At 54.9% G+C, this 26459-nt stretch overlaps 1 protein-coding gene across 14 annotated transcripts in view; it reads right to left on the bottom strand.

Moving 5' to 3' along the window:
• Nucleotides 1–26459, bottom strand: part of TMEM94 (transmembrane protein 94) — a 35563-nt gene that overhangs the window by 2070 nt on the left and 7034 nt on the right. The window contains exons 2-29 of one of the 14 annotated variants that reach the window (XM_077854212.1): nt 21990–22119; nt 16764–16871; nt 12057–12176; nt 11586–11713; nt 11175–11311; nt 9476–9678; nt 8952–9103; nt 8485–8587; nt 8172–8258; nt 7785–7901; nt 7381–7437; nt 7018–7122; nt 6712–6876; nt 6278–6487; nt 5437–5746; nt 4982–5155; nt 4523–4625; nt 4180–4397; nt 3263–3444; nt 3035–3173; nt 2445–2560; nt 2227–2326; nt 1795–1903; nt 1414–1603; nt 1106–1183; nt 770–855; nt 425–506; nt 35–183 (exon numbers count right to left, since the gene is read on the bottom strand). In XM_077854212.1, the coding sequence (XP_077710338.1) occupies nt 35–183; nt 425–506; nt 770–855; nt 1106–1183; nt 1414–1603; nt 1795–1903; nt 2227–2326; nt 2445–2560; nt 3035–3173; nt 3263–3444; nt 4180–4397; nt 4523–4625; nt 4982–5155; nt 5437–5746; nt 6278–6487; nt 6712–6876; nt 7018–7122; nt 7381–7437; nt 7785–7901; nt 8172–8258; nt 8485–8587; nt 8952–9103; nt 9476–9678; nt 11175–11311; nt 11586–11713; nt 12057–12176; nt 16764–16871; nt 21990–22013 (3752 nt within the window). In that variant the 5' untranslated portion in view covers nt 22014–22119. Of the gene's footprint in view, nt 1–34; nt 184–424; nt 507–769; nt 856–1105; nt 1266–1413; nt 1604–1794; nt 1904–2226; nt 2327–2444; nt 2561–3034; nt 3174–3262; nt 3445–4179; nt 4398–4522; nt 4626–4981; nt 5156–5436; nt 5747–6277; nt 6488–6711; nt 6877–7017; nt 7123–7380; nt 7438–7784; nt 7902–8171; nt 8259–8484; nt 8588–8951; nt 9104–9475; nt 9679–11174; nt 11312–11585; nt 11714–12056; nt 12177–16763; nt 16872–17991; nt 18255–21989; nt 22120–26459 lie in introns of those variants that run through there. The other 13 variants (XM_077854209.1, XM_077854208.1, XM_077854213.1 and 10 more) reach the window with 13 other exon arrangements.

The raw sequence follows: 26459 nt of genomic DNA, 5'->3' as shown, positions 1-26459 counted from the left end.
GAGGTGTAGGTGGAGGGGTAGGGTCAGGACCCACCTGGGCAGCATGATGGAGGAGCAGTTGGTGAGGTTGCGGGCTCGGGAGCTGTCACAGAAGCTCTGCAGCGTGAAGCCAAAGCAGATGAGGCACGAGCTGATGGTGAGGCTGAATTTGAGCAAGAAGCAGAGGAGGAAGTAGTGCTGGGTCTGCAGAAAGAAGGGAGGCCTGTCACTCCCACGGCGGCAGCCCCTCTGGCACCGGGCTCAGCAGCCTCTTCAGGAAATGGGCAGACCCAGGGCAAGAGGATCCTTCTCAGCTCTGTACCACCACCTCCCTTTTGGTTCAGGGGAGTTCTGATGGAAGCCTCTCTCTCCCCAAAGGCTCGGCCCCCTCCACACCCATAGTCCTCAGGAAAAGCCCAGGCTCACAGGACTCCCCGTTGCTTACCTTCTTAGGAATGGACTGAAGGTTCTTTCCTGTGGCCATAGACATGATGGAACTGTGGGGCGGCTTCCCCAACAGAGAGATGCTGAAAAGGATGGACTTGGTGAAGGGTGGTGGCTGTGACCCTCTGTCCCCCGATTCCCACTTGGGAAGAAGCCTTTGGGGAATTTTAGGAATGAGGACAGGTCTGAGGGGAGATGTGACAAGACAAGGGAGAGCGCCCCCACCCCGCCCCAGGGCCTCCTGTGCCAGGGGACATGAGCACTGAGCAGAACCTGGGCTCCTGAGGCTGCTCGGTGACATCCCAGCCCTGCCTGCCTGGATATGGATGGGCAGCATGACCCTCACCTGAGCAGAGGGTAGCAAAAGCAGGACAGCCACAGGATGTCGGTGGTGCTCAGCAGCGGTGGCAGCTGAACCAGGCAAGAGAGGAACTAGACCAGGAAAGCCCAGGAAGCAGGATTAGATTCTGGCAAACTTGCCCCGTGCCCAGATGGCCAGAGGAGCTAGGGCCGCAGGGGCCAGTTCTGCCAATGGGGTCATCTCCTCAAGTCCAGGGGTTCCAGAGGCTAGGGGCCCTCGAGGCTGTGCTGCATCTCCCAGCCTGCCACCTTGGACTTTCAGCCAGCCCTTGAGTGGAGAAGCAGGGAGGGATGGGCAATGCCCATGCAGACCCCACCTCACCTGGATGACCACGAGAGTCAGCTGGCACTGCAGCAGGAAGAGGAAGCACTTGCGAATGCCGTAGGTGGCGTGCCGAGCCTAGGGACCAGGAGGGACAGATTGTGGCCGGGCCTACAGCCGACAAATCTCAGCCCAGAGCCAGATGCCCCAGATGCTCCTGCTAGGAAAGGGTGGGGGCAAATAAAACTGCCTGGGAAAGCCTCTCTTGGAGGGCAGTCAGCCCTTGGGGGCCCAGATGGATCCCGTGTCACCATTCCCCACTCTGCAGGCTCCCCATCCCTGCCCCCTCCACCTGCTTGAGCCCCTACCTGCTCAATGAGCCGGATGATGCTTATGGTCTCCTCCTGGCGAAAGGTCAGGGAGCAGGGCAGGCTGTTGAGCTGCCCTGAGAGCTGGAGGGGAGAAAGGCCATCCGAGGCCTGGGCCATGCTGGTGCTGGTGGCGTAGCCAAAGGTCTCCCAGGAGCAGCGGGATGGGTACAGAGGATCCAGGGCAATGCTGCTCAGTGCAAGGGGAAAGCACACCCATGAGCTACACTCTGTGAAGACCCCACCTCCCGTGGGACTAGGCAAGCACCTGTCGCCTCTCCTCTCATCGTGCCCAGGCCCCTCATTCCCAGCCATAGCATGATCAGCCATGAAATATGCCCCAGCCTCATGCAAGCCCCCAATCTGGGGCATCACCCTGACCTGATGTCACTCTGGAGGAAAAGGCAACTGTTCCTCAGGTTGGCAGAGCTGCCCAGGCAGCAGGTCACCTCCCCATATTCCTGCATGATCTTGATCATCTCACACATGGCTGAGGGGGCAGAGTTGGGGGGCACAAGAGTCAGGCAGGTGGAGCCTTGTGTGAGGCTCCGAGCAGAGACCCACAGGACAACAGAACAGGAAACAGGGGAAGGGAGCCCCTCTTTGGGACAGTCCTCCCCTCATCCCAGAATATGAATGTCAAGTGACTGACAGTCACTTCTGAGCCCTAGAATGGGACACCCACAGTTCCCGCCCCCTATGTTCCCTGGTTCATCCCAGCTCAGGTTTGTTCTGCTCCCAGCATGGTACATCATCTCCTGCGGAGCCGCCAGGTGCCTGGGTCTCCTCGGTCGCCATGGCCACAGTACTCACTCTCAGGGGTACAGTCGGTGAACAGGGGTACTAGCAGGGGCACGTTGTCAATGTTCTGCAGGTGGGGGCGCACCTGGTGGATGCCGCGTGGCAGCTTGGCCTGGAGGAAGCACAGATGTCAGTAGCCTCAGGCTGGGGAGGTGGTCCCTGCCCCCCTTCTCTGGACCAGTCATTGGACTACTTCGGGAGACAAAGGGGTGCAGACCGTGCCATCATACCCGGTTGCAGTCCTCCAGGAAGCTGGGGAGGTCGCTGTCCGTAGGCTGGAAGCTAATGAGGTCTGAGTGACCCTCCTCCTCCATTAAGAGGAGTCCTTCCGCATCATCTCGGGACACTGTGGGGATGAAACCCTGTCTTTCACCTTGGAGTCAGCCTTCTTTTTTTTGTTTTTTTTTGTTTGTTTGTTCTTTTAATATTTTATTTATTCATGAGAGACACAGAGAAAGAGGCAGAGACACAGGCAGAAGGAGAAGCGGGCTCCCTATGGGGAGCCCGATGTGGGACTCAATCCCAGGACCCTGGGATCATGCCCTGAGCTGAAGTAAGATGCTCAATCACTGAGCCACCCAGGTGTCCCTGGAGTCAGCCTTCTAAGGGCTGTTCCTTGCCCGGAAGAAAGCAAAGAACCTTCTGCTTCCGGGTCTCTTCTCTTCCACTGTCAACTGTTGTTACCACAGGGAGACCAGAGCCATTTTTCAAGGGAATGTACTTATTAGGAGGGATCAATGGAGGCTCTTTCTAGCTATACCTCTAAGGAAGGGGAGCCATCCACAACCCCCTTGACCCCACCGCAAACCTGTGCCATTACCCTGATTCAGGTCATCATGCAGGGAGCCGGCATGGCTAGGGCTGGAAGGGGGGATCTCAGAGCCAGGCATGTCACCATTGGGCGTGAGGGAGATGTGACAGTTCCAGCCTGTCTCCAGGCCCATCTTTTCTGCAAACACCTGCAAAAGGCAGATGGCAACGAACAGATGGTCCCATGCACCCATGGGCGAAAGGGTCGGTGGAGGCAGAGGGGGATGTCTCTCCCCACCTTGCTTTTGAGCTCGTCCTCCAAAGAGAAGTAGACAAAGCGGATGCAGGCATTGACCAGCCCGTCGATGAGGCGCACAATGTCCAGCCGGGCCTGGTACTGAGAGGACACCATGCCCATGAAGATCTGGCCACTCAGGGCCTGCATGCAGTCTTCCTTCTCCAGCACCTCCCCGATCCCTTCTTCAGGTAGGCATGAGGCACAGAGCCCGGCCGGGACACCCAGGAACCAGCAGATTCCAGGAGGCAGCCCAGGCCACACACACAGATGCCACACCCAAGTCAATGAGCATGTGGGCCCCGGGGGACCACACACAGCCACGCGCGCACAAACACACAGCCAAGACGCACAAAGGAACCAACAGACACAGGAGAAAAGACAATGAAAGGTACTCATCAGTCAGGTGATGATGCTAAGAAGTAACAATAGAGCCCAGCCCTGGTCCAGGGCTAGCGGGCTGCCCTCACTCTCAGCAATGGCCTCAATTCATGGTCTTTTGGGCCATAAGACCATGTGAGTCTGTCTGTTGGGTGGAATGAGGAGGGGTGGAATGGGGAGGGGTAGAATGGGGAGGGGTGGGGTGGTTCTGAGTCCCTCTGTCCCAGCAGGTTTGTAACCAGGCCTTTTATCTGATCAAATAAGGCTAATGTTCTATAAATACAGCTGCTTTATAACTTTCAGAGATAGCTCTTTGCTATCCCACCAGAGGGTCACGAGAAACCGGTGAGAAGGGCAGAGCAGGCACCTTATTACCCATGAGAAGGCTAAGGGACTCGTCCACGTTGCCAGACAACAGGTGCCATCTTGATGCTCCAGGGCCAGTGCTATGCCCACCGTTCCTTCTACTATGACGGATTCTGTGGCCCTCCAGAAGCCCTCCCCTGTAGGGCCCCCAACGGGACAGGCGTGCACAATACCGTCAGAGCTCCAGCTGTTGCGGCGCGTGCTCAGCTTGAGGGGGATGGTGCTGGGCAGCTCACACATGGTGAAGATGCTGCTCTGGCCAGGCGCCTGCACCAGCTCGATGCACTTGCCATTGAGCTGAGAGGACAGGGCACAGCTCATGGGCTTATAGGCGAAGGCAGAGCAGTAACCAGACAGGCAGGCTCGCTGGTAAAAATCCAGCACTTTCTTTCTACCAGAGAAGCAGGGAAGAAGTGAGGCGAGGGGTCCTGAGATGCCCCCAGGCCTGTGAGCCAGGCAAGCAGACGGCCAGGGCCGTGTGCCACCAGCACGAGGGGTGCTTGCTTCCTCACCCACCTGTCAGAACCGGAAAGCGGATAGATGTCCGCCCCATCCCAGAAGTCTGTACAGGCCTCTAAGACCACGTCGGCTGTGCCATGAGACAGCATCTGTTCTGTGCCTGGGGTGGGGAGGGGGAGGACGAGGCCGAATGTTAGTGCCTGCCACTGCTGCCTCTCACTCCCGCCTCAGCTACCACCCTGCTGTCCTCGAGAAGGGTGCCAGGGAGCCCCTGGGGAATAGAATGTCCCAGGTCTATGTGGGCTTGCCACCCTTCAGACGGTCCCCAACCCCTGTGGCCACCACCATCCCAGCACCAGTCCCGAAATCCAATCCCTGCCACATCTGAGGAAGACTAGGAAGCAGTCTAGGGCTCATCTGCCCAGGGCCCCCTAAAAAGGGACACCTAAAAGCAGCCCCGCCCTGCCAAGCTCCAGGAAAGTCTGGCCTAATGCCGGCCAAGTGCGGAAGGCTCACTCGTGGTGGTGTCCTTGATGAAGAGACTAATCATATGGCTGAGGGGGGGACGCCGCTTGGTGACACAGGAGAGCCTCCCCAGTGAGGTCTCCTTCACCATCTCAGCACTGGGGAGGCGGTAGAGTGCAAGGTGGTTCTCCTGCTTGAAGAGCTCCTTGGCCCCGGGGGTGAAGCCTGCAGGGGGAGAGATGCCAACTTGGAGTGTCTGGGGGGAAGTGCACAGCACCTGGACCTCCCTCTCTTGCAGGGACAGACAACCCCAGTCAGGCTGGGCTGGTTCCCTCCCCCTATTCATCCCACCATTGGCTATGTCCCCAGACTAGGAAGCACTGTGGAACAGCGCCCAGTTAAAGGGGGTGGTCAGAAGCTGAAAGGGCTGACAGTGCGCTTCACGGGCACCAGCCTGCTTGGGGTCAGTGGCGGGCACAGCATGGCCCCCCATCCTGCCAGCGTACCTATGAGTCGGGCGAGCTCGCAGAGGCCCCAGGGCACATGCACAGGCAGGACGGCGCTGTGGCTCTCCTGTAGGGCGATGTTGCACAGATGGTCCGAGAACCGGCACAGACGCTCAGTGACGCTGGCGTTACACAGGTTCAGCAGCACGTTGAGACCCAGGGGCTTCAGGGAGGTGAGGTGGAGCTGCCAGTTGGAGTCATCGAACTGGATGCAGGAGGGGTTCTGCTGGTCCTGTGACAGGCTCAGCATCTCCAAGTGGTAGTCACATACAAAGTCTTCTGCTTCATAGGGCTCGCCCTCCAGCCCAGGCTGGGTGTCAGGGAAATGTGGCAGGTGGGGAGGGGAGCCTCAGACTGGGAAGGTTCCGGGGTGGCCCCGGGAGAAGGCACCCCCTTCCCAGTGAGCAGCATGCTCATGCCCACGCTCTCCTCATCCCTCCCCCAAATCCTCTCCCTGTCCTTGGTGGACTTTGGCTTCTCCTAGGATCGATGCCCAGCAATGGTGGTACCTAAGAAAAGGATGCCCAGAGCAAGGAGGGAACAACAAAAGATCTCTTTCAGACAGGGTTGGGAGTGTATTTTAGAGGGAGCCACCAGCTTTCTGTATTTAGGTTATGATGAGAAGGAAGGGCCTTGCCCCAACCAGTTACCACCTGTAAGACCCAGAAAGGGAGAAAGGGCCTACTTCTGGAAGGGCCCTAGGCCCTGGATGAGGCCTCAGGAGGCCAAGCCTGAAGGCCTGAGCATGGAGGCCACGACATCTCAGGATGGGCTGCACCCCCTTGGCCCCTGCGGCGGGGAGGCCAGGACACCCTGTGCCTGCTCTCCCCTTTCCTCTCACCTTGCCAGGCTCTTCTTCACCGCCCTCCGTGTCCCTGCTGAAGCTCACATTGGAGCCAGATGGGTGTTTGTTGCGGCCATGTGCTTTGTGGTGAGAGTAGAATTCAGGGGGCTTGGGACCGTCACCAGGCCAGTCGCCACGTTCCTGCTCATTGGAAAGGTGCAGGGTAGTGTTCAGGGAACCGGCCAGGAGGGCATCTCGCTCGTGGGGCTGAGGAGAACAAGGAACACAGGCCTCGGACCAGGGTCCCGCTGGCTGCCATGGACCGGGGAGACGGGGCAGGTATGTCCTCTCCCTGCCTGCTGTGGTGGCTCTGCCTGAACTGCCCAGAAGCAGATCCTAACTGTGCCTGAGCCTTTCTTCTCCCTCCTAGCCTTGCCCTCCCTGAGGCCACTGGCCGGGCCCAGAGCTGGGTCCCCGGGAGCCGGCCGTACCTCCTCCTCTACCTCGGGATGGCAGAAGGAGCGGGTGGACAGGTCATCTGTTAGGTCCTCATGGCTGCTGTGTGGGGGCTCCACTTTCCCACTAAAGAACAGCACAGTCTCTGGGCTGGGGTTGGGCCATGACAGGATCCCCTGTTTGTCCACACAGCACAGGACCTGGAGGGAGAGATGGGGATCGGAAAGAGCGCTTGGCATCCTCCAACCCATCAGGGTCCACTCCAGTGGCAGACAGGCACCCAGACACAGCCAGGCAGCAGGCCAGCTGAGGCGGGGGTCCTCCCTCAGGGCCCCCCTCACCGTGACGGAGCCCAAGCTGTGCAGCAGGCTGGAGCTATGGCTCAGAGTCGGTGATGTCCCTTGGATCACCCGCAGGAAGTGGCCCCAAATGCATCGTAGCATTTCCTGGTGGGAGAGACAAAGTCCATGTTATTTCCCTAGAGATAGCCTCTGGGGCCGCCAGAGGAAACTGTCGGGGACACCAGGAAGTTAGGGTGGAGAGGCATTTGTCTGGGCAGAGCACATTGCCCACATGAGACAGGAGGCTCCAAGGCTATGGGGTAGGGGAGGAGCCCCAGGGTTCCAGAAGGGGCAGCCAGCTTGAGGGAGCTCAGGCTGGTGGCTCTGGAGGCCTGGGGCAGACGGTGTCCCAGGTGAGTGTACCTGAGAGGAGACGGCTTCTGTATAGCTGCTGAGAGTATCCTCTGAGAACTTGGCCAGCTGTGCAGAGAAGAGGGCGCCAGCTCAGGGAGGCACCCTCACATAGGCCTCCAAGATGCAAGGGTGGGTGCCCCACCCCCGTAAGGCTCCTGACGCCTTTGGTTTAAGGACACCTGGGCAGTCTCCGAACCCCCGCATCTGAATGCCAGGATGGATGCTTGCCTGCCTCCCAGGGCCTGGCCTGGGGGCCCTTCCGCATGGAGAGTTGCCCAGGGCTTGCTCCTGTACTGGGCCCAGAGTGGCGCTGGACCTCTGTACCTGTTCACTGGGGCACAGCCAACACCTTCTTTTTGCTCCTGATTTTTGTTCTTTTTGTACTGTCCCCAAGATGCCTTGGAAGAACCTACCAGGGAGCTGGGAGAGGCCTTGCTCATCTGGGCCAGGACTCGAGCTTCTCCACAGGCGGTTGCCAGAACCCAGAGGACTGGAAAGAGCAGGGGAAGGATGGGCAGGACGCCATTCACCTGAGAAAGCACAAACCACACTGAAGGCACCCAAAGAGCTGCTGGCCTGGGAAGAGGGAGGGACAGAAGGGCTTCCCCAGCCCTAAAGCCATCCCCTTAATAGAATGGGACAACTTTCCAGAATGGGAAGAGAAGGGAAGCAAGCATTCCTAAGCTGGAGCTGGAGGGACCCCTGGGCTACAGACAGGGAGGGACAGCCAGGGCATCATGAGGGGACCCAGCCTCCAAGGAAAGAGCAAAGCACAGCAGAGGGAGAAGGGCGGAGGTTACCTGTAGCTGGAGGAGGGTGTACTGCCAGGATGTGACGCCAGGGGCATTCAGCATGAAGCGCAGGGCATTGGTGATAAGGAAGCCAGCCTTTGGGAACAGCAGAAGTGCAGCCCTATTAGCTCCCCACCCAGAGAAGGACCTAGGCTCTAAGGCTCCCTTTCCTCTGCCCACTCACACCCACCCCCCAACCCCAGCACTGGCCATCTCACTCTGGACCACCCCCATCTTCCCTCACACGCTCACCTGAATCTGGCCCTGAGGCTCCCCCATTTCCTGGCCCTCTCCCCTGCCCCGCGAGGCCCGCCTCACGCACCAGGACCACAGGCACGGCGTAGTGCAACATCACCGACTGCACCGTGAACCTCTCGTTGTCCAGGGCAGTGACTGGGCGGGACAGGGCCATGTCCAGGCACCATCTGCAGAAAGGGGTGACCCTTTAGTTGGGCAAGCTCTTAGCGGGGGAGGCCAGAAACACGCACGTGCACTGGGCATCGCTGAGTCAGGCAATCTCTCCTATTCCCGGCCCCCAGCAAGTGGCCCCTGAGAGAGGGGTCTGGAGCAGCCTCCTGAGCTGTCCCCTCAGAGTTCCCACAGGGAAAGGAACAATCACCCAGTCTAGTAATTTTCATGAGATGCTAAAATGAAGAACCCACAGAGGTGCCTACCCTAAAGGGGCCTCAGTAGAAACCAGGCTATCTCCTTGTCACCCTGCCCTCGGTTCATGGAGGCACTCGGGAAGAGCACCCAGGGGCCAGAAGGAAGGCAGGGCAGCGACCCTACCTGATATTGTCAATCACTGGGGTCTCGAGGACACGGAACAACCGGTGCTGCTGGGGGTTCTGTGGCCCTTTCTTTACTTCTCCCCGGGGGGAAGGGGGTGGAGAAAAAGGAGGAAACAGGTCTCCCGGCTCTAAGACGATGTGTTCATCATCCTACCAGAGAGTAAGGGGAGGAGGGTGAGGGCAATGAACAGGTTCAATCGGAAGCCACTCTCTCTTGACAATTCCAGCCAACTGGGGACATCTCATTGGGTTTGAGACCATCAGTTAGCACAGAGTCAGCTGGTGGGGTGCGGGGTGGGAGGGGGTTGCTGTGGAACTAGATTCCTAGCAGCTTAAAGGTCAGAGAAAAGAAAGAACAGGACAAGGAGAAAGACATTCCAGATCTTCTCCATTCTTCCAGAGCTCTGGCCAAGGAGCCTGTGTGCTGGCCAGGAAGCTTCAGGATTTAGCCCTGGGACCCTCCCCCATTGCCTGTAGATGCTCCCACAGCATTTTCAGGGAAGGAGAAAAGCCTCGAGCTACCTTGATCCCCCTCAGAGAGGCAAATGATTCCTGGCCAGGCCTCAGGGCTATGATGTCTCCTTCTACTAACAGGCTAACTGGCAGGTTGACCAGATGTCCATCTCTGTAGGCCCAGTGCAGAGACCAGGATGGCGCAAAGGGCATGTGGAGGTCTGGGTACATGGCGTCGGGCCACTTGATCTCCTTGCCATCCCTGAGTGCATCTGAGGAGAAGGGAAAAAAGGAAACCATCTCACCCACAGCTCCACACATCAGCCATGCAGCACACACCATGAAGCTCTGTGTGCTTTCCTTCCTTCCCCAGAAGGCTTGCAGCAACCCGCACCATTCATCCCAACACCACCCCTCTCTCAAGGTCACCTCCCCGTGAAGCCTTCCCCACCGGGCCAGCCCAGGCACCGCTACCTCCTCTGAACACCTGAAGCTCATATTCTTTGTACCCTCATTCCATTCAAACACATTTCACAAGCGCTGCTGAGGGCTTTGAGGGGGTGCAAAGGTCAAAGGTAAAGATGATACAACCCCTGCCCTCGAGGAGCCGCAACCGAAAAGAGAGATGTATGTGGGCAGATAATACACATCAAGGCAAACACATGCTCAGAGCGTTAGGAAAGAGCCCGGAGCTGCAGGAGATAGCTGATGCGATCAGAGGCGGCTTCGAGGGGAAAGGGAGCACTTAGGATGGGTCTTGAAGGATGGGCAGGATCCGACAGCTGGAGCTGAGGGAGGGAGAAGCACGCCAGATGGGGACAGCAGGGCAAAGGCACAGAAGCAGGGAAGTCTGTGCAGTGGCTTTAGCACCAGGGAGGAGTTTTGGGGTGAGGATGATGGCAAGAGAACAATCTGGAGAGGGAGGCTGGAGGCTGATTCAGAGGTTCTGGGCTGCTTTGATGAGCAAGAGGGAGCCATTGATGGTTACGAGCAAGAGACTAGGCTCTCGGAAAGCAGGGCCCATCTTTCTTGGTCACTGTTATACTTTCCCATGCCTGGCACGTGGCTACAACTAACTGATCGTTTCAGAATGAAGCAACCCCTTCTCACCCTAGCTGCCTGGTCGGGTTAGAGAAAGGTCTCAGACACTGAGTGTTTCTCTTATGAGACCACAGGCCCTTGGAAAGCAGGAGCCACCATCTCTCAGAAGAGCCTATTTTTCCCAATCCATAGCTGGGGCTTAATAACCACCACCTGAACCAAAGGACAAGCAGAAATCTGACTGAGCAACTCCCTTCTTCAGGAACACAGCTGCTCCGTTGGGGCTCCCGGTTCCGGGCACCCAACCCTGACTCTTGTGGGTTTTAGACTTCTCTGGCCCATCTTCCTACCTGCTGGCCCCACACCACCAGACAGGACAGCCTTGGAAGAGAAAATCTCAACTGTCCTCCTGCCGAGAGAAGGTCTTCTCTGTTAGCCTCCCATCATTAGTGAGCCTGCAAGCTGACCAGGCCTCCGTCAGCCACCCTGCATGCCACACTCGGGCCACTGGCTGCATAGGCCTAGCTGTCCCTGCTCTCACTGTCCTTGCTCAAAAGAGGGCAGGGCAGCCTCCTAATGCTCTTGGTGCCAAGAGCCCCCAGAACACTGACCATTGGCAACGCCATTGTGCTGGGCTCCAGGCTGGGACTCAGGAGGAGAGCTTGTAGGGCTGACACACATCATAGGGTACCTTTTCCCACCCACCATGCTTGGCCCTTGGCCTCACCTTGGATTTGGTCAATGATCCCTCGGAGCCTCCGCTCTACCTCCTTACGCTTCAGCCGATCTTGCCGCCCAATGAGGAGGAGGTTGAGAAGCAGCAAGAGGAACAGCGCTGAGGCATTCACCAGCTCCACCCCACGGCTGGTGGAAAGAGGTGTGGGGGTAGTAGCAGGGAGAGGGGCTCCCCGACCCAGCTGACCAGAGGCACCCCACCCCAGTCCCTTTTGAGAAGAGTGTCTTGCTTGGGTGCTGATGGCAGCCAGCAGGGAACTGAGAACCCCTCACCACTCAGGAACCCACTGTGACTGTGTGTGTGTGGGGGGGGTGTCAGTCCCCGTGGGGCGTTCCCAGGCGGGAGGCTGAGGCAGGAGGGGTGGACCAGCACCCCCAGGATGAGAGGCAGGAGGAAGGTTACCTGCCTGCTGGCTGGCTCCCATGACAGCCAAGCAGCAGCAGCACAGCCAGCAGCATGAGTGAGGCTCCAGGCCAGTGGAAGCAGGAGCAGCGGTTACTGTGGTGCAGGAAGCTGCTTCTCCACAGCTCCTGCGGAGGGGCAGTGGGGAGTGAGGGGCCCGTGGAAGGAGCTGGGAGGCAGCATCCTGCTGGAATCTGGCCGCCTTCCTCCCACACCCGCCTGGCCTGGCCCAGGGCTGCCTCTGTCTTTTCGCTTTGCTCTCGGCTGGGGTCCAGCTGCTTGGGCTCCTGCAGCAAGTGGGGCCAGGACATCACTCCCCAGGCAGCCCCAGCTTCCTTCTGATTTTTATAGGGAAGCTTCAGTGGGGTCACACCACGCAGCATGAGCACAGCTTCCGGGCCCGTGCTTGGGCCTCCCACGTCTGTCTGCCCATCCCACCCTGGCTCTGGCTTCCTGGGGAAGAAGCTTCACCTTCCATGTGAGACATTTCTTCCGCTCCTTCAGGTGTCCCTCCAGCACCGCCTCCAGCTGCTCCTTCAGGATGCTGAGGGCCTTCTGGGTAGACAGGCCCAGGGCCAAGGGTGGCTCGCCCTGGGGGGAAGCAGGGGGCACTCAGCATCGCCCTGGAGGCCCCAGGTCACTGCACAGAGAGGCCCTCTGTTGCAGGCCAGGTCATGGCCTTGTCATCCCACCCCATGAAACCTCCCCTACTCTTCCTCCACCAGCCCCAACCTCGACCCTTGGGGCATTTGCTTAAATCTCCACCGTGTTAAAAGTCCCCTACTCCTCAAGGCCAAGCTTAAAACAGAAACAGACACACAACCTTCTCTACTCAGTGTTTCCGAACCCACCTTCCAAGGCCACAGCATCTCCTGGTCCCATGCACTACTCTTGCCCCCTCACCTCTCCATCTACCTCTGCTGCCATCAGTGCATTTCACGGGCCAAAAAATAGTGGGGCTTTTTTTTTTTTTTTTTTTTTTTTTTGCTTTTTATTTTTTAAAGTGAGGAAAGGAGAACTAACAAGGAGACAATAGTTCTTCATTATTGCTATGTAAAAACATTAAGGATAAAACCACCAGAGGCACCTGGATGGCTCAGTGGTTTAAGTGTCTGCCTTTGGCTCAGGGCATGATCCCGGAGTCCTGGGATTAAGTCCCGCATTGGGCTCCCCGCAGGAAGCCTGCTTCTCCCTCTGCCTATGTCTCTGCCTCTCTGTGTCTCTCATGAATAAATAAATAAAATCTTAAAAAAACAAACAAACAAACAAACAAACAAAACCACCAAATACTGTTTCCACCATTTCACAGAAGGGAGCACATTGTGACACTCCAGCATCAGGAAGGACACAATATCTCAGACAAGGGATAGGTGCTCCCAGGAAAGCACCTGTGACAACGTACTCTCTGGTCACCAGGGGTGGTGGAACAGGGCATGGATTGGGTGGTCCTGAGCGGCACTGGGGACCACCCACACTGTCCTGTGCGAGCCCACCCTGGCCTCTCCTTACTGGCAGCCCCACTCCTGGGCTTTACCTCTGTCTTCTTCTGACTGGCTCTTCTTTTCCCTCTACCCTACAGACTATCCCTCGGACATCTTCCAGGACAACCTCAGCCACCACCGTGGAGTCACCCGCCGTCACCAAGCTTACAACTCCTGAAGTTTACCTCCAGGCCTGACCACTGCCCTGAATTCTGACCTGTTTACTCAATGGCTGCCTTGTGGTTTCATAGGCCCCCAGGAGTGGATTCATCCAAAACCCTGGAATGTGGCCCTCCCGGCTGGACATCGTGGCTCCTGCGGTGATCACCTCCCCCTCCCACTCCTCAGTCTCTACCTCTTCCAAACCAACTGCAACATCCAGCCAGAGCAGCGTGCATGTCATATCAACTGACCCCTGCTTATCTTTCCAATCGAGCCCAGACTCCAGAGCAGGACCTGTGATCCGCCAGCTTCTCCAGCCTCCTCCTCCTCCTCGCCTGCATTTCCTCCATTCCTGCTGCAAGCCGTGCTCTTCTAGCTCATGTGCAAGGACCTCTATGTGTTTTCCTGCCCAGGAACATGCTCCCGGCCCCAGACACCTCTTACTTATTATCCTTCAAGCCTCAGCTCAAACGTCATCCGCTCTGGGAAATTTTCCCAAAACCAAGGGCTGCACTTACAGGGAGAGGTTTGTATTTCAAGAGCACCCTGGGCAACCTGGCTCCCGGTCTGCATTGTGGAGAACCGTCATTATAGATTTACTTGTCTGGCTCTCCCACCAGACTGCCAGTTCCTTGAAAACAGGTACTGAATTCTTCTATCTCCACATCCCTCCGACCAGCTGCTGAGACAGTGCCTGGCACACAGCAGTGGCCCCACAACCACCGGCTGAAGGAATGAAAGAATGAGCAGGCACATATCTTCCGTGGTCCCAGTGACATGTTAATCAGGAGCTGTCAACCTGGGATCTATAACAGAAACACCTGGAGCTCCCAAAGGTCCAGGTCTCACCCCAAACTGACCGAATCAAGACTTCTGTAGGTGAGGCCGATGCACACACTGAATCTGATACACAGATCCCTAGGTTGGGGGTCCTGGCAAAAAGAACATCCCCCATGCCCACCCCCCACCACTGCCCCCTGGGAAAAGAGTGCTGGCAAGCTGGGCCATCCCAAGAGCTCTGAGGCGAGTTCCCACCAGAAAAGGTTCCTGAGCAAGAGGAGCAAAGCCCTAGACTTGGGGCCCCAAGAAAGGGGCTGGGGTATCTACTGAGTCCTGACCAAGGGTGGCTGAGCTGGTGGCGCCCTGGCTACTCCAGCTCATTGCCCTCCCCTACACTCCCTGTGCTTTCCCTGGGGCCTGCCCTGGCTTTGCCTACTGACATTCCAGATTTCCTTCTCCATGCCTGTCTGCATATCCACCGCCCTCCTTGGCAACCTTGCCCCTCACAGGACACATATCTCTACAACTAGAAGGGACAGGGACAGTATCCCCTGACTGTAGATTCCCCCCCCTCTCCAGTAGGATGCACCTGAGTGGAGCCCCCACACTGGCTCATTGCCAGCTATCTCGGCCTGAAGGATGAGGACGGGCTCCAGGGTGAGCTTGGCCCCAAGATTTCCCAGATCCCATGCCTAAATCTCCCCTAATCCCTGCTCTCCATGCTGGCTTTGGGGGATTATGAAGATAAGAGCTGCTTCTTCCCAGAGGGATAACTGGTTATTTCAGCTCAAGAAGATATGGCCCTCTGGGCAAAGGGCCTATACCCCAGCATGGTTAAATACTCTACTCCAGAGCATCTACCTCCCTCTGGCAGAGACCCTGGGGCCTTCCTGAGAAGCCATGGCCCAGGACAGATGAGTGTCAGGGAAGGCTAAGATCTGCACATCTGCCTCCCTGATTCCTCACATGGAAGGAAAAAAAGTTTCCTGCATGAGGGGAGGAAGAAAGGAGAAGAGGCCTTCTCAAGTCTCCGGGGCTGGCCTGGGGGGTGACACCTGTTCCACCCAACCTAGGGAAGAAAAGGATTTGCAAGACACAGCCACTGCACACAGGGTCTCCCACACTGTGCCTCCCCACCGCCCCCTTCTCCCTTAGGCTCCACTTTGGGAACCCTCTTTCCACAGGGGGAGATGTGAAGGTTCCTGAGATGGATTTGCCTGGGCCAGGCCTCCAGAAATGCTCCAGTGAGAAAACGTCCTGGAGGCAGGGAAAGGCTGGCCCGCAGAGGTGGAAAGGCTGCCGGCCAAACAGACAAGAGACGGAGATTGGGCAGGAGAGAGGGAGGGCCGGATAAATCTCAGGGGCTGCAGGTCACGAGGGAAGCTGCAGCATCTGGGATGCTGACCATGTTCAAAAGACAGGCAAAGGCTGAAAGGAGCAGCCAGGGAACCAGGGTGATGCCCCCCTTCTAGTGAGGCCTTTAGACTTTGGACATTAGTGACTCCCCTCTGTGCATCTCGTGGCCGTCCTGACATCCGCTGCCTCATTCCAGGTGCCCCCCTCTCCACAACCCAGAAATGGATTTACTCTTCCTCTCTGCACCCAGGTTCCTAGAACCTGCACACGACTGCTCTCCAGGTGTGGGAGGTATGGGCCAGAGGGTAGCAGATGCTCCTGGGGCCGGGCCAGCAGAGGCCTGCAGAGCTGACTGTGTGCGTCTGCCCACGCATGTTGTGTCTGGCCAGGAACACCAACCCCAGACTGGCGATTAAAGACAGCGAAGCAGAGAGAAAATAGCCACTCTGTAATCACACGCCTCCTGGAGAAAAATGCCTGCCCATACAGGCAGGCCCTGGGGCAAGGACACAGCCTTCTGGGCCAGCCGGCTCTCCGTGGCCCCAGGCACACTTCTTCAGCTGCCTCCGCCCCTCACACACACCTCACCCTGTCTCTGGTAGGTAGGCAGGCAGGAGAGTACCAGTTACCGGTAAAATCACGGTTTCTCCTGTTGTGCTCCACCCCCCACCCGGTCCCCTGCAAAGTGAGAGCCAAAGATGAGGAACTTGGTGGAACTTCAGCATTTTCAAAGGAAATGAAGAAAGCACCATGGGCGAGAGGGCTCTGCTGGCCTTTCTCAAAACACAAGTTAGGCTGAGCACCAATAGAGAGACCGTGCAAGGATGCGTGTGGTTGGTTTGGGAGGGACCCAACTCTTACACATGCCATCTGAAGGTCTGCTTTTCCTGTCTACAGGGCCAAGAAAGGTGAGAAAAAACTGCCCCAGCCTTAAGTACCCAGAGGGAGTGAGAGATTCTTCATGCTTCCCAGATGGTCCAAATCTCCCACCCATCCCACTGCCAGACACCTCCCAAGATGTTCCTGGGGTGAGGAGTGAGAGCTAAGTGCAAGCTCTACAGCAGAGGGGAGGCAGGAGCCTGCATCTCCACTTACACCAATGCTTTGCAGGTAGAACAACGCTCAGGCTCAACTGAACCCAGCAAAGTAACTTGAGGTGCTAGGAAGCCCAGGCCCAGGAGATGCTGGCCACAAATGCCCATCATGAGCTGGGCTTCTCCTCCATCAAAGAGGGACACTGAGCGTGGGGGGCAGGGGGGGCAGCGGTGCCTGGGTGGCTCAGTCAGTTAAGAGTCCAACTCTTGATTTCGGCTCAGGTCATGATCTCTCTCTTTCTCTCTCTCTCTCTCAAATAAATTAATTAGGGGCACCTAAGTGGCTCAGTCAGTTAAACATCTACCTTCAGATCAGGTTGTGATCCTGGGGTCCTGGGATCGAGCCCCATGTCAGGCTCCCTGCTTCTCCCTCTCCCTCTGCCTGCTGCTCCCCATGCTTGTGCTCTCTCTCTCTGTCAAATAAATAAATAAAAATCTTTAAAACAATTTTTTTTAAAGGGGACACTGGGAGGGCATGGGGATTGAGAGCAGCAGAAGGGTAGGGAAAGAACTCGGTCAAATCAGAACTACAAAAAATCCACTACTGAACAGGACCAGCTCTGTGGGGCCTAATGCTGTGCATCTGGGTCAGTCTAATGTGCCTTTCCAGAGCCAACACCCCTAAGCTGCACCACTTTGGTCAGGTTTCCCAGGTGGCCCAGATCCAAAAGCATCTGGCCCCCCAGCCCCGGTCCTTTCAGGACCCCTCATAGGTTCTATCCCCACAGCAGTTGTTTACCTTCCCACTCCACCTGCTTGGGGAGCAAAATCTGTTCCCATAGGCTCAGGTAGATAGGTTATGAACTTAGCCCATGACCCCTAGCCCTGATAATAGCCAATAGCTAATCAGAGCTGGCTGGCCCCAGAACCAGGTCCCCACCATCCCAGCTTTCTTGGCCAGTGCAGGTGGGGAGTGGACCCAAAGCTGGACTCCACGTCATGCCTAAGTCATGAAGCTGGGTCTTTTTTAGTAGCCATGATAAATCTCTTTTTAGCTTGGCTAGACACAAATTGAGTCTTTTTTCAGCCAGGCAAATCAAAGCCTCAAGCTTCTTCCTCTTCCAGCCTCCTGCTGACCTTGGCACTTCCACTCATCTTCTTCTTCTTGCAGCCTCCCAGACTGAGGAAGAAATCAGCCGGGCCCTGGTTCCTCCCAGCTCAACAACGCATGTGGTCCAGCAAAAAACAAAAACAAAAACCCTTCCTAGCCCCAAGGAGGGTTGACATCCAGGCCCAGGGCTTCCCGTTACCCCCAGGTCCCAGCATAACTCAACAGGATGCCCCACTGGGACGCTCAGCTCCATTCTTGCTCTGGGTGACTTGGGAGCCTGGATGGCAGCTGCCTAGACACACGGGCATTGGGATTCCCATTCTTAACCTTCTTCAATCCTAGCTACCTCATAATCTGAGCTGCCTCCGGTGCAGCACCCATTTTCAAGACTTGTGGCAATTGCTATGCCACAAAAGCCTTGCACACAAAGCAGAGAACAAGGCATTTGCAACAGAAATATAAAACCAAGTTAGCATACTCACTTTGGTGCATTTGCCCTGAAGGGGCATCCATAGCTCTGTCTGCTTAAAGAGCATGTGGTAGAGCCTGAGCCACAAGGAGTCAACTACAGAACTTCCAACACCACCCTCAAGGAGAGAGGAGTAGAGGCAGGAACAGAGAGAGAGAGAAAGGGTGAGAGAAGAGAAAAAGAGGGGAGTGGGCTGGGGAGCGTGGGAGCGAGGAGCCGGAGCCTGTGCCGCAGATCCGTGCAGAGTGAAGCTTCAGTCTGCTGATTAATTCAGCCTATTTCCAGTCACGCTGCAGATTTAGGGAGGGAGGAGGAGGCAGTGCAGCAACGGAGCTGTGGCAGGGAGGGAGAGCCAGAGGGAGGGAGGAGCCGGGTTGAGGAGAAAGTTTGTAGATGCTTTGCCAGATGCCCAGGAGCTTGGCCCAGTGATCAGAGGCCACCGAAGGGTGAGCAGGGGGGCGGCTGCAGCCAACAAGGTGTGCGTACACCAGGAGGAGAGGCTGTGCTGAGCAGGCTGCTGGAGCCCGAGGGCTCTCTCCCCAGACCACCCCTCCTTGGCCCCAAGTCACTGGGCAAGGTGGGGGCCTGCCATCCACAAGAGCTTCCCCCATATCACTCAGAGACTCCCAGTATGGAGCCATGCCAACAATAGCTCTTCCCACAGTTGTAGCTGCAGGAAGGAGGGGAGGGGGGACTTGCCAGTTATTAATAGCAGCACATCCAGCGTGGAAGGGGGAAAGACTGGCAACTGAGAAGCCTGGAGCAGTGACTTCTAGGAGACAGAGCAGGGGACTGGAAGCCAACGGAAGAATCCAGTGGAAGAGTCCAGAGAAAGAGGGTAGAGCCAGCAAACAGGAAGGGCTTCTGAGGATTCCAATACCTTCGACCTAACACCTTCCCACTAGATAGCAGGAGTTTGGGGGTACCCCCAACAGCAGAGCTCAGCCAGCAGCTGATAAACATGCAGTCACATTTAGACATACCTGCCAAAGAGCTTCTGGGACAGGAGGCCCCTGCACACACAGGGCCTTGACTCCCACCCAGGGACCTATGATTCCAGGAGCAGCAAGCAGAGCCTGAGCATCGATCGCTCTGGGACTCTGAATTTGACACACAGGCAGCTCCCTGCACAGACCCCCAAAAGGCCCTGGGAGTAAACCGGAAACATCTCAGCCTACGTCCAGGCCACTCTTAGGAAGGGGCTGCAAAACCCCAAGGGAGAGGAAGCAGCCAACAGGTCCAATAACTAGAGAGTGCAGGCTAGAGCCTGAGCACTCCTCTCCAGGGCCCTGTTTCCCAGACAACACCGACAACACCATCTCTACCATCTCCACCATTGCCAGCTGCAAGGAGGGGGAGAGAGAGAGCCTCAGCTGAGTTCAAGCCAGCCTCTCCTCTCCCCCTTCTGAAGCACAGCTCCTTGTCCTCCCACCCCACCCCTGCCAAATCCAGATCTGAACGGGAGCAGAAAAGGAGGGGCCAGGACGTCCAGAAGTTAAGGGTAGGAGGTCTCCCTGAGGAGGAGTCATCTACACATTGGGCTGCAGCCTTAGCAGACCAAGGAGAGACCAGTGTCCCCCTGTCCCCTGCTCCCAGGACACACTTCCCTCTCACTCCCAACCAAGGCCCTGCTCTGTGGGGGCCATAGCTAAGCAAACATTCTCCCTCCTGTGTGACAGGCCCTAGAAAGAGCAGCTCACGGGGCCTAACCCAGGGCTCCGCAGGACTTCCATCCTGTCCCCTTCTTACACATGAAAAGTGGAGCACTGCACCTAAGAAACAAGTCCAGACATTCACCACTACAGCCTGTCCACCACAGGGGACTGGCGACCGAGGAAAGGAGGTTCAGATGGGACACGGAGGACTGGTAGGTCATGAAGGGGTGGGGGAGCAGAAAAGCAGCCAGCAACAGCCAAGCTGATCCTGGGCTACCGCCAGGGAATGCCAAGCCCCTCTCGATCAACTTCCGCCACCCAGCTCTCTGCATTCCCACGCCCTCCACCCTCTAAGAAGCCCTGACCTTAGGAGGTCACTGGGGTAATCTTTAGAAACCACGTATACAACTCACAAGCCACTTCCAGTAGAACCTCTGTCCAGTTCTATTTCTTCAGTGCTTACACTATTATTTCCTCAGCTGGATCACAAGCCTCTCCAAACTGGAGTGGGGGTGACCCCGCCAGAGCCTAGAGCTCCACCAACCCCAAGTAGGTATTCCATGAATACGGCTGACAATGTTTCTAGTTCAGAACTCATCTCTCCAGAAAGACAAAGAGGATAAAGAAAAATCCTGTAGGCAGAACGGCCCCTAAGAGCGATCCCTCCCAAGCCCTGGAGTGTTCTTGCTCAGGCTTGAGAGAGAAGCCAGCCCGCTGGCTCACAGAACTTTGTTTCCCCGGCTTGCTAGGAAGCAGTGTTTCAGCAACAGGTTGGAACCAGAGGACAATGCTGTCAGCCTCACCCCGGCTGGCCACCACATCACACAACAGCAAAGCTTCTGGGGGCTGCCCTCCGTCACTGAACAATGCACGGCTCTTGTAATTGGATGTGGCGGCCTTGCATTCAGGCTAGGGACAAAGTAAACGTAGCTTTCCCTCTGTGCAATCATGCATAGGATGGACACCTGCAGAGCAGCCAGGGGCATCTGTAACCAGGAGGCTGCACACAGCTGCTCCAGGTTCAGGCCCACAAGCCTGATCCACAGCCGGCCCAGAGGCATGTGAAGCCTGGAGCTGAATGAGCCAGCGGGCAGGCAGGCACCACCAGGGACCCAGTGTGTGGACCCCACTGCTCCTTCTCCAAACCTTCCAAGATCTCTTTGACAGGAAAATTGCCATCCTTAAGTTCAAACTGATAAATATTCACCAAGCCCTTGCTGCGCGCCAGGCTCTCCACTAGGAGCCAGGGACACTAGAATAGAGTGGGACGGGCAGATTTCAATACAGCGTGGTGGGCACAGTGGTGGAGGTACTACTATGAATCCTGGAAGGAGGGACTTCTGGAGGGGGAAGGAGGACTTATTAGGAGAAGGTGATGGGGCTTGAAATAAAGAAGAATAGGAGTTTGTCAGGAAAAAAAAAGAGCCTAAATGTGGACAGTGTACCCAAACCCTAAAGCATGCAGAATGACAAGTGGTAAAGGCAAAGTAGGGGAGGCTAGGGACGCAGGGCCAACGGGCAGCAGTGGAATGACGGTGAGCTTTGCCCGTCACATTCAGTGTTTCAGCAGGTGGCGCGGAGTCACTGCAGACTCTTAAGCAGAGGTGACAAAAGCCAGCTCTGCATTTTGGACACCTTTCTCTTACAGCAAGTGGGGAAAGGAGATGAGAGAAAGGGGACCTGTAGGATGCTGTGCCAGAAGTCCAGGCAAGAGACAGAAGGACCTCCCCTGGGGCAGTCTTCGTCACAGGGGAAGGATACTCCGATTGCCAACAAATCCACTGCCTGTCGAAGGCAGTATACAGAGGCTGGGAGGTGTACCTGCAGTATACAGAGGCTGGGAGGTGTACCTGCATCAGGCTGGGAGGAGGGGGCCGACCTTGCCAGTGCCTGGGCCTCCTGGCTCCTTGCCTCCAGCTGGTTATGCAGCTGTGTTTGGAGTCTGACTGAGGAGCTCTTCCCTAACCACAGAGAGGGTGCCCAACAGTACTCAACATGGCTCAGCAGGTTGGGGCAGAGCCCTAGCAAAGAGCAAACAAATGAAATTACACACCCCTGGGCAAGAGGTGGAAGACTGGCTCAGAGCCAACCCAAATCAGAAACCTGCTCCCAGGCCGGCATGCTAACTGGTCCCCACCCTCTGGTCTGTGCTCCCAGCTCCCTGAGTGCTTCCCAGCCCAGTAATAGCACTGTCTTAGGGGGGACCACCATCCCACACCCCAATCCTGAGAGCCAAAGCCCCCTCTCTCACTTTTGGTTTAAAGCCCCCAAAAGAGGAACTCCCAGGCCAACGCAAGTAGGGAGAGTCCAACAGAGACACATAGATAATACCCATCAGGTCACAAACGTGGCCTACCGTGCGCTTCTCCTTCACATCCATGGGCCCAGAGTACTGCAGGCATGCCCAGATGAATGCGGTCACCCCCAAAAGGAAGGCTCCTCCCCGGCATGTACAAGGACCAGTGACTCTATCACTGTCACAGCATCTGGCAAGAAGGAAGGGAGAGACCCCATCAGTCCAGGGTGCTGCATGGGCAGCTAGTGAGAAACAGGATGGTATATACACAACAGAGAGGCTCGTGGAAAAGACTGGAACCCTGGACGTCCGGGGCCCAGCCAGCCCTGTCCTGGCAGCACAGTTTCCCCAGGTATCCAGCTGTGGGTGGATTGCACCCTGAGGCTGGGAAGGAGAAGGCAGCACAGGGCTCGCTGGAAGTCCGAAGCTTCCCCTCTATGAACCCTCATTTTCGGACGCACGCTATATGTTGCTCCATGTGCACTCTGGCTCACTGACTTGCAGCAAGCAGGAGAAACCTTGGCTTCTCAGCTTTTTTAAAAAATAAAGACTAGGGGTACCTGGGTAACTCTGGTTGGACATCTGTCTTTGGCTCAGGGCATAATCCCAGATCAATCGATCATTTGATTCGATCATTGAATCCCGTGTCAGGCTCCCCACAGGGAGCCTGCTTCTCCGTCTGCCTATGTCTCTGCCTCTCTCTGTGTGTCTCTCATGAATAAATGAATAAAATATTTTAAATAAATAAATAAAAAATAAAGACTAGGGGTGCCCATCTGGCTCAGGTGTATATTCGAGCCCCACATTGGGTGTGGAGATGACTTAAATAAATAAAAACTTAAAAAAAAAAAAAAGTAGAGATTAGGAAAAACAATGAATTAATTAATTTTAAAAATAAAGAAAGGTTAGCATTAAGGTAAACTGGAACCCACCCACATGTGCCCACAAACATGCCCACATGCACATGCCCACACACATGTGCCCACACATGCACACCCAGACACATATGCCCACACATACACATGCCCACATGCCATACAGCTGAGCTTCTTGTGTGCTTTGCTGACAGGGCAGTGCTCCACAGGTACCTGGGCAGATACCTACCAGGATGGGTGATCCAATCTGACAACCATCTGGAAAATGAAGACTAGTCCTATCTCCCCACACAACCCCTGATCCTCACCCACCCATCCTGGCAACCAACACACTTTAATAATTTCACACTGGGGAGTGTTTGGGTAGAGTGCCACTGAGTAATCTGGTTCGGTGCCCGGTGACTACTTGTGGAGAAAGCATTAACTTGCTGACTAGGGCAGTTCTTTCTGGGGCCTATAGCAAAGCCTCATGAAGTGGAGCTTGTCAGAAGCCCAGAAGAATTGATCCAGAAAAGAGCTGTCTAGAAACAGTAAAAAAGCTGCACCCAGAGAGCCCAGCCAGGAGGCCTCAGCTCTGCAGCCACCAACTCCACTCCAAATCCCCGTGTGATTCCTTGCAAGGTAGCACTAGTGCTGACCTGACAGGCCTGTGCTTCCACGTCTCTCCCTATCCCTGCCCTTTGCAACCAAGGCTTTCAGAGCTGAGTGAGCTAGCCCCAGAGGGTCAGAGACAGATGGTGACACTGGAAGCAGCCTCTCAATGCAGTGACATTTGGTCTTTGGCAGCCAACTGAAATGGGATCCTGAGAGGTTGAATCCATGTCTCCCCAAGGCCACTCTGACTCACACAGCCCAGTCCCTGTTTACAAGTACAGCTCAAGGTCCCCATGCACCCCATCCCAGCAGGGCCTGGATGAGGTAGTCGCCACACAGGGCAAGGCACCAGAAGCCAGATGGGGATTATGCTTGGCTCCTTCTGCCAACACAACAGGAGTGAAATAACTCTGCGGCCAGCTGGAACCACAGCATTCAGAGAGGGCAGCCAGGAGCAGGACATTTTTCTAAGAGTCTCTGTTTTCCCATCACTCTATATGTGGGATTCTGGGAAAGAACGGTCCTCACTGTCTAATCTGAAACCAGCAGCTAGATCCTTAAAGGGCCAGTTCTACCTCTGGTCCGTTGTGAAAAAAATGCACAGGCTTCGAAGCCACATACCCCTGGTTCAAATCCTGGCTCTAACATGTATCAAGCGCCAAGTGCCCTCGGTAAATTACTTGTCTCTCTGAGCTTCAGTATCCTCGTTCATAGAAAGATGCCTATTTCACAAAGAAGCAACAAGAATTACATAAAATATTATATGCAGAAGGTCTAGTACTGTATTTAGCATATAGTAAGTCTTAATAAACACTTGCCATTATTATCACCAGGAAACAAGAAATATGAACAAAGTGCCACCTAAGTGAAGAATAAACTCAAAAGTAAGAAGAGGGTAACTGGCTGGCTCAGTAGGTAGAATATGGAACTTTTTTTTTTTTTTTTTTTTTTATTCATGAGAGACACAGAAAGAGAGGCAGAGACACAGGCAGAGGGAGAAGCAGGCTCCATGCAGGTGTTCCGATGTGGGACTCGATCCTGGGTTTCCGAGATCATGCCCTGAGCTGAAGGCACACGCAAAACCACTGAGCCATCCAGGTGTCCCAGAACATGGTACTCTTGATCTCAGGGTCATGAGTTCGGCCCCGCACTGGGCCTAGAGCTTACTTTAAAAAAGGGCGGGGGGCAGCCCCGGTAGCCCAGTGATTTAGCGCCGCCGCCTTCAGCCCCAGGTGTGATCCTTCGAGAACGGGATGGAGTCCCACATTGGGCTCCCTGCATGGAGCCTGCTTCTCCCTCTGCCTCTCTCTCTCTCTCTCTGTGTCTCTCTTGAATAAATAAATAAAATATTTTTTTAAAAAGTAAGGGGAAGAAGAAAACGAAAGGCATAAATACTATAAAATATGTAAAACTCTTTATGTGCAAAAGACTCGATCGTATAGGAAAAATTCTAAGAGACAGAACAAGTAAGTGTGTAAGTTTACAAGATACAAGGTCAAAATACAAAATGCAAATATAGATTAAATTCCTATATGTTATAAGGAAATATAGTGAATACTTAGGGATGACTTTTAAAAATATATACGTAAGGCCGCTATGCTATTGAGAGAAATTCAAGACCTAAATAAATGGAGAGATATGCCATGTTCATGAGTTAGAAGATTCAATATTAACATGTAATGTTTAAATAATTAAATTAAATGCTAACATTTATATTAATGTATTCATCCCATAACCCTGAGATCATGACCTGAGCCAAAATCAAGAACCAGATGCTTAACTTACTGAGCCACCTAGGTGCCCCCAATATTAATACATACCCACTTGAATGGCTATAATGAAAAAGACTGACAATATTTAGTGTTGATGAGGATCCAAGCTCATAAACTGCTGGTGGGAATGTCACGTGGTACAACCACTCTGGAAGACATTTTGGCAGTTTCTGATAAAGTTGAGTATCCAGGGCCACCTGGGTGGCTCAGCAGTTGAGCATCTGCCTTCACCACAAGGGCTTGATCCCAGATCCAGGGATCAAGTGGGCATCAGGCTCCCTGTGGGGAGCCTGCTTCTCCCTCTGTGTCTCTGTCTCTCCTCCTCTCTGTATCTCTCATGAATAAGTAAAATCTTAAAAGAAAAAAAAAAGGAAAAAAGTTGAGTATCCACTCACCATACTTCCCCGTGATGAAAGCATACTTCCTCAAAAAGAACTGTCTACAAATGTTCATAGCATCTTTATTTAAAATGGCCAAAAGCTGGAAACAATCCAAACGTCCATTCACACGTGAATGAACTGTGGTATATCCATACAATGGAATTCTGTGCAGCAACCAAAGGGAGTGAGCTTGCACGAATACAATGCAACAATGTGGCTGAATCTCAAAAACATTTGCTGAGCGAACGGAGGACAAAAGAGGGCATAGCATATGATCTCATTTCCATAAAATTTAGAACAGGCAAAATTAATCTATAGTGACAATTGGGCAGCCCAGGTGGCTCAGCGGTTTAGCACCACCTTCAGCCCAGGGCCTGATCCTGGAGACCCAGGATCAAGTCCCATATCAGGCTCCCTGCGTGGAGCCTGCTTCTCCCTCTGCCTGTGTCTCTGCCTCTCTGTCTGTCTGTCTGTCTCTCATGAATAAATGAATAAAATCCTTTTAAAAAATTTAAAATTTATCGTGACAATAAGCAAGTGAGGGGTTACCTGGGGTTACAGGGAGGGAAAAACTGTAAAGAGCACAGAAGCCTTTAGTTCAATATCTTGACTGTGGGTGGTGGTTACAAGGGTGTATATATTTGTCAAAACTCTTTGAACTCTATACTTAAACAGGTGCATTTTATCATATGGAAAAAATGCCTCAGTAGATACAGCTGATTTCTAAAAAGTAAGGTGGGATCTAAGTTCCAACTAAATTAGCTCTACCAACCTCTAAAATGTCTAGCACATGCAAAGTTTGGTGGATATGAAGGAAAACGGTTGGGTGCCTGGGTGGCTCATTCAGTTAAGCATCTGCCTTTGGCTCAGGTCATGATCCCAGGGTCCTGGAATTGAGTCCCACATCCC

This window comes from Canis aureus, chromosome 16, assembly GCF_053574225.1.
Source record: "Canis aureus isolate CA01 chromosome 16, VMU_Caureus_v.1.0, whole genome shotgun sequence".
Taxonomy (NCBI): Eukaryota; Metazoa; Chordata; class Mammalia; order Carnivora; family Canidae; genus Canis; species Canis aureus.
Note: the sequence above shows the minus strand (reverse complement) of the source record. Positions and strands in the feature narration are given on the sequence as shown.